Source organism: Pleuronectes platessa, chromosome 21 (assembly GCF_947347685.1).
Source record: "Pleuronectes platessa chromosome 21, fPlePla1.1, whole genome shotgun sequence".
Lineage (NCBI taxonomy): Eukaryota > Metazoa > Chordata > Actinopteri > Pleuronectiformes > Pleuronectidae > Pleuronectes > Pleuronectes platessa.
Genome location: NC_070646.1, coordinates 11,859,873 through 11,867,035, shown reverse-complemented (window position 1 = coordinate 11,867,035; position 7,163 = coordinate 11,859,873). Strand labels below are relative to the sequence as shown.

General features: G+C 44.0%; 1 protein-coding gene across 1 annotated transcript; it reads right to left on the bottom strand.

The window, feature by feature from the left end:
- Positions 1-2,113: 2,113 nt before the first annotated feature.
- On the bottom strand, positions 2,114-7,062 carry LOC128427113 (glucose-induced degradation protein 4 homolog). The gene is made up of 6 exons (XM_053414203.1): positions 6,856-7,062; positions 6,336-6,395; positions 5,142-5,249; positions 4,953-5,054; positions 4,726-4,856; positions 2,114-3,612 (listed from the first exon to the last, which is right to left on the bottom strand). Exons 1-6 carry the CDS (start codon positions 7,045-7,047, stop codon positions 3,549-3,551), a joined length of 657 nt encoding a protein of 218 aa, XP_053270178.1. The 5' UTR covers positions 7,048-7,062; the 3' UTR covers positions 2,114-3,548.
- Positions 7,063-7,163: the final 101 nt, after the last annotated feature.

Genomic DNA, 7,163 nt, shown 5'->3' with positions numbered 1-7,163 from the left:
GTCCACAGGACAACTATTAGTCGTCTACTCCACAAATCTGGCCTTTATGGAAGAGTGGCAAGAAGAAAGCCATTGTTGAAAGGGATCCATAAAAAATCCCGTTTGGAGTTTGCCAGAAGCCATGTGGGAGACACAGCAAACATGTGGAAGAAGGTGCTCTGGTCAGATGAGACCAAAATTGAACTTTTTGGCCTCAATTCAAAACGCTATGTGTGGTGAAAACCCAACACTGCCCATCACCCTGAGCACACCATCCCAACAGTGAAACATGGTGGTGGTAGCATCATGCTGTGGGGATGCTTCTCTTCAGCAGCTACAGGGAAACTGGTCAGAATAGAGGGAAAGATGGATGGAGCCAAATACAGGGAAATCCTTGAAGAAAATCTGATGCAGTCTGCAAAAGACTTGAGACTGGGGCGGAGGTTCATCTTCCAGCAGGACAATGACCCTAAACATACAGCCAGAGCTACAAAGGAATGGTTTGGATTAAAGAATGTTAATATCTTAAAATGGCCCAGTCAAAGCCCAGACCTCAATCCAATAGAGAATCTATGGCAAGACTTGAAGATTGCGGTTCACAGACGGTCTCCATCCAATCTGACTGAGCTTCATCTTTTTTGCCAAGAAGAATGGACAAACCTTTCCATCTCTAGATGTGCAAAGCTGGTAGAGACATACCCCAAAAGACTTGCAGCTGTAATTGCAGCGAAAGGGGGTTCTACCAAGTATTGACACAGGGGGGTGAATACTTATGCACCCAACAGATGTCAACTTTTTTGTTCTCATTATTGTTTGTGTCACAATAAAATGTATTTTGCACCTCCAAAGTACTATGCATGTTTTGTTGATCAAACGGGAAAAAGTTTATTTAAGTCTATTTGATTTCCAGTTAGTAACAGTACATAATGGGAAAAAGTCCAAGGGGGGTGAATACTTATGCAAGGCACTGTAACTCCTTCAGTGTCAGTGAAAACCATGTATCTGTTTGGTCACAGTTATTTCAGAAAGCTGGTGTACACACCTAGAACTTCCAGTAATGAGTAGTGCAACATTTCAGGCCTGGGGGTGACACAGATATTATCTTTACACAAAATACACAGAGTAACTACCCCCTTTTGGTCTCTCGTTATTCTAGCTTGAAGTGACTTGGACTTATTGTGACTTTGATTATCCCCTTTTTCCTTCTTTCTTTCATTTAAACAGCAGAGACCTAAAATGACAAATGCTCTGCAGCTATAACACACATGCAGCCATTCAATTTAGTGCAGATATCCATGCTGCCGGGAGGATGGATCCTAAAAGCTTTGATAATCTGTCTGACTTTTCCTCCAGTGCCACTGAGGTGACGTGTGTGCTCAGTATCTCATCGTCTGCTGCTGGGTGGATCTGCACACGATGGCTCTGGTGCCACCGTGAGGTCGACGGCTGTGGTTTGGAGTGAAATGCCTCAGCAACTGTTGGATGGATTCACCAGGAAGTGTGCAGCACACATTCACGCCACCCTCAGGACAAAATGTTTTAACTTTTGTAATTCTAGTTATCAAGCTATTATAATCATTGGGTAAATGTTTATATTATGCATTTATATATATATTTTATACAAACCTGTTTCCCCCGAAATTTCTGCAAAACTAGTGACCTTCCCTGTAACTTCTGTACTTTGTGTTTCATGACAATTTTACCTGCACCATTGTGTGTTAGTACATTGAACACCATATATTTCTGTAGCATGGTGGTTGGCACTGTTGCCCCACAGCCCTGTGATGGACTGGCGATCTGTCCACAGTGTACCCCGCCTCCCGCTTAATGTCAGCTGGGATAAGATTCAGCTCCACACCCGATCCCTAAAAGGATAAGCTGTATAGCTGAAAAAATTGATGGAAAACATTTCTTTCCCCGATTTAGCTCGAGAGGGTTTTCTCTCTTATCAGCACTTCTGTATCGCAGCGCACACTGTGTTCCTGTCTAACACCACAATAACACTCCTCTGTGGACCCCTCATTCTGAAAAATCCACTCAGCTGTACACAAAGATAATGTGCACTTTTTGAAATAAATTCATGCAATATGTGTTTACGATGTAATGTGTCAATCAGAAATTCAAGACACAGGGGAAAGTTTTTGAAACCAATTGTTTTTTCTGTTTTTCAAATCTGCAATCGATTCTTTACAGTCACACATCAATCAAATCCAGGCTTGTTCTCAAACACACTTCTGACCTGTTATAATACAACTCTGATAAACGTTTAAAAAGATGGCACCATCACATGGAGGGGGATCATGACCGGGGAGGAGGGTGATTTCATAGGCAATTTAACAAAAATACCTCTTTTAATGAAGATAGATTCTTTTTTTTGTAATTTTTCATATACTCTTTAACGATAGAATAAACTTTTTGTCTCTGAAATCCGGAGGTTTGATGTTTGGAGAGTGCTATGTTGACAGTGTTGCATAGTCGAGGAGACGTGTAAATGTAGGGATAGTGGGGGGGTGGGTCTTAATTTAAAATGACACATAGGGAGGTAAAAAGCTCTGTGTTTAATTCAGAGCGCAGGGCTAAATAAAATACTTTCTTTCTGAATACTTCTATGTCGTTGTTTTGGCTCAAAACACTTTAAAAACAGTCAAAGTCAAAGCTTGACCTGCCACCGTGACGCTCGGAGCTTGTGTACTGAGGAATGCGAATGTAGAATTCCGACTGCAGGCGTTGGTAACGCGTACTCCACCTTTGTGCAAATTCTCAATAGATTCAGATCCACAGCAATCACGTGATAATAATCTCACAAGAAGGTTTGACGAAACACAGGGGAAAAGCTTGTTTTGTGTATCACTCACACTTCAGCCTTTAAAAAAAGGTGCCACGCTGCAGCCATACTCTGGGCAGGCAAACTAATACCAGCTTAGCGTTAAAAAAAGAATACTGTTATTTTACTGTAGCTTATGGTTCAATTAAAGCTCTGATTCCTCAAACGGGAAGAGCTATAATCTTGAAAAGCAAAATTGACGTGATTGTACTTCTTGAGGGATTGTGTTTATAAAAGCGGACTCTTCCGAGGAGTCCTTGTCCTGCTGTCGCCGAACGTGTTTATGTAGCTCGTTCTGCATCTGCTGGATGAAAGCTGGGAAACATTTCTAGTTTCAACAGAAAGAGGGAGACATTCCCAGCTCAGCTTAGAAAGTGTCTTGAGATGCTTGGCAAAGCGTCTTTTAAAACCAGACATTAAAACACGTGATAGAATGGCTGTTTGATATGACCCACACCCAGTCTCTGCTGCTGGTTCCGACGTCACAAGCTCCAGCCAGTGAGCAGAACTGGCTCCTCCTTCTCATCTCATCTGTGCATACATTCATTTGTCCCGTCCACTGATCGGTCAGCTGTCCATCCGTTGAGTGAGAACACACGAGCACTTTGCCAAAGCTCACGTTCTCGACCTTGGTTGTTCTCCTTTTCCTCCACAGTAGCATCTGCATAACTGTGCTTTAGCCCCAAGTCTTTGTCCGTCCAATAATAAAAATAAAAAAATTAAAGATCCACGATGTTGGCCGGGGTCACCGGAACTCATAGATGGCTGCACTGTGCTCTGGAACATGGGTGAGGTTTAGAGACTGGTACCTGCAGTGCAACAACATGGTATATGTTAGGAAAAGATAAGGGCCGACTACACAACATGCTGATGACAACGTCATCCATGGGGGAGGAATCTGGTGCTAACATTCAGTTATACGCCCTTTACAGGTAAATGGCTATAATTGGTAGTGTTTGAAGCAGACTCCCACACTGGATTCAAACCGTCATCACAAACGTGAGGGATCATAGAGAAAGGATTCTTGGAATCTGTAATTGTATCAAAGTTAAGACAGATGCAAACAAAGCATCTAGCCTCTTCTTCTTCTTCTTCTTCTTCTTCTTCAGATAAAAGCTTAAAACTAGCAAAACATTGGGCTATATTTGGTTAAAGCAGAGAATTAAACACAATCAAAAGAATGAAATGATAGTGTTTTGTAACAACAGGCTAACTATTATGCACAGAGGGAATTGAGGAAAACTAAAGAAACACCTCATTAAAGTGAAAACGCTAAAGATGGAGAACACGCAAGCTCAAAACCAGGCAGTAGGACCGGATCAATCAAAAGCAACACATTGTGGCTTCATTCACATAGAGGTATTTAAATTAGTTAGGAAGCACGCCACATTAGACGTGTTCACATTTTATTATTAATCCGATTAAGACAATAATCTGAATAAGACACTGTCATGTCAGAATAAGCAATAATCAAATGAAGAAATGTGGCGTGTTCTGAACTTAGTCGCGTTATGTAGACGTGTATACATCTCAATCACTGTGTAACATCCTATTGGAGTTTTCACAGCATAATGCGACATAAACATGAACAGCAGTTACCCAGACATGCCCTGGGTTCAAGGGAACACAAGCAGTAGGAAATAATGTTGATGCAAGTCTTGATCAGACAATGATTGTAAACAGGAATTGGAAAGGAACATTGTACTACTAACAAATGTAGATATCATAATGGTAATAATGTCTTATTCTGAATAAGGTCAATAGTCAGATTATTGGTTAATCCCAGCAGCAGCTCCCAGTGCACCCCGACAGGAGCTGCTGCAAACCATGTCCGTCAACAACTGGAATTTGATCCAGAAACGTTTCCTTTTCCTTCACTAAAATCAATTGACCCCACAGTGACCAGTGTTGTGCTGTGTTACCATTCAGAGCTCCTGTGGTAGTAGTAACCCTCGATCGTTGCTGTGGATTTCTGGAAGCAGATGTAGTAGAATCCAGCAAAGGAAGCGCCGCTGATGTCTTTGATAGTATGGTCTGGGACCAGGAACTGCTCCTGAGGGGACGCACAGGGTGAGGAACAGCAGCAGCTGCAGGTCAGGGGTCACTTACATGAACATGTGGTCGAGCTCTAATTCAGGCAGCACCTTACCTTCCACCTCATGAAAATAAAGTCAGAGTTCTTTAGATCCTCATAGTTAAAATCGTCTGAGTTGAAGGTCTTTGCATACTGGTAGAAGGCCTGGAACTTGCCCTTCACACAAAATTAATATTGATTATGGCACAATAAAACAGCATGTGTGGAGCCCCGCAGAGTTTTTGAATTCAGTTCTGGCCTTACCCAATGCTTACGATCCACATCTTCATCTGCATCCCATTTCCTGGTGAGAAATGGCCGTTTCCTGCTGATGATCTCTCCGGCAAAGAATGTGGTCAGAGTCGGGTATTCCTATGAGCGTGAACACAACAGTACATAAATCATATTAGTGACACTAATTTATAGTTATGTTTCGCACAGTGAGATGAAAAAACACAGTTCAAAGATTGGGGTTAGGTTAATTGGAAAATTTAAATTGCGTTTTCTTCGTTCTCATCTGTATTCAAGAGAGTGGTCCTCCAGCTTGAGAGCAGGACTTATTGATTAAAAAGTCACATTCACATTCACACCCTGTACTCGCACTCAAAAAATGAAGTAGTCCCGTCCTCCTTGTGGGTGCATTAGCTAGTTTTTTATTTTTTCATTCTAAAGGTTGGAGAGTTTTGACAGACTTGTTGTACAAAGGAATACAAGAGCACAGGAGAAATCTGAGAGCAGCTGTTTCACACGTGGAAATCAGTCCAAGCAGCAACAAAATATCTGAGTACAAGCGCAAAGTTAGAACACAAGCAGAGCAAGTAGGGTGCTATTTAAATGCAAGTGCAGGGTTTAGAGTGAAAGCGTAACAAAATCAAAAGTGAAATCAGTAAGCCCTGCTCTCAAACTGGAACACCACAGTCTTGAATCAAGATTGTTATTTGCCTCTGTGTCGGTCCTATGATCCGCTGGTGACCTGTTCATGGTGTCCCCGGCTGGGATTGGTTCCAGCCCCCCCCCCCCCCCATCCTGCGAAACTTATAAGCAGTATTGATAATGGATTGATTGATTGAATGATGAAGGTAGAATGATTTCAATCAAGTAAGAAGAGCTGCTGTCACATTCGAACATACCAATCGTCCTAGTCTGACCCCGTCCCTGCAGAGACAGTCATCATTGACTGTGCATGTACTATTAAAAGATGCTGTCAAGTTGACCCGGGGACACCCGGGTGGTGAGGCAGCTTCAACGAGCTCGGACCTGCTCTGGACTCCAACTTGACATCCTCTCGGTACAAAGCAAACTACACAATACTGAGCAGGACCGATTGGAGCTAGATTGTACCAGTCTGCTGGGGGAAAATGGGGGGGTTGGGGGGTGGGCACCACGAGCCAGTGGCCGGAACCAGCTTTTAAACATTCACATTTGTGGCTTGATATTAAAGAGAAAGACTCGTCTCACCTCAGTCAGTCCCTTTATCTTCAGGTAGCCACACAGGTAGGAATCCTCCATGGTGACATGCTTAGTAAAGGAACCACAACAAACAACAGCGTGTTACTACACATCTGTATAGTGACGTTCAGCCAGAAAGACGGATTATGTGATGTTGTACTATATGATATAGGAATAATCACTTGCTATGTATATCCTCTCACACAAAAACAACCATAAACATGCATGTGTGTGTATGAGTCCTGCTACGTGGTGCAGCACAAACACATCAAACCTCAACAGGGAGGTGTTTACTTATAACGACAATGAATTAAATACGTATAATATCAGTGGATTAAATGGGCATTAATGGTTAAACAGGGCTGCTGGTTGTAGCTACAGTGACAGTTAGCTTGGCGGGTTGATCGACGACAGGCCCCACTGATTTCAGAGCTGTCAGTCACCACAGCGCCCGTTTGACAGATCCCCACGTCGCCCTGACAGCTCGCCACTGCATCATGAAAATGTCCGACCCCCCCGGCAGCCGTACCTGTAACACGACCTCCACGTCGTACGAGTTCCCTTTGCTCTTCTGGTGGCCCCGGAACCTGGAGCCGCTGTACAGCAGCGAGGTGACGACGCCAGGCTGCCGCGTGTTTATCGGCGGCGGCGGGACAAGCGAGGCCGAGGATGCGAAGGCCGCGGCGGGGGATTCGCCGAGGTATGCGGCGGGGACGGGCATGGCTCCCGCTTCGTTGGCTGGGGGCGCCGACCGCGGTCACTGGCCGTCCGGGCGAGGGGCTCTGTCGGCGGGGAGGAGGAGCGGTGAAGCCCACCAACACTCAGACCCCGACTTAT

Bases quoted from the DNA above. Each gene is read 5' to 3' on its own strand.
- LOC128427113 (XM_053414203.1), bottom strand. From the start codon at position 7,047: ATGCCCGTCCCCGCCGCATACCTCGGCGAATCCCCCGCCGCGGCCTTC. The intron at 5,055-5,141 runs GTAAGGCCAGAA...TTTTGTGTGAAG, and splicing joins ATGTGGATCGTAAGCATTGG to GGCAAGTTCCAGGCCTTCTA. The intron at 3,613-4,725 runs GTAACACAGCAC...GTTGCACTGCAG, and splicing joins TACCACAGGAGCTCTGAATG to GTACCAGTCTCTAAACCTCA.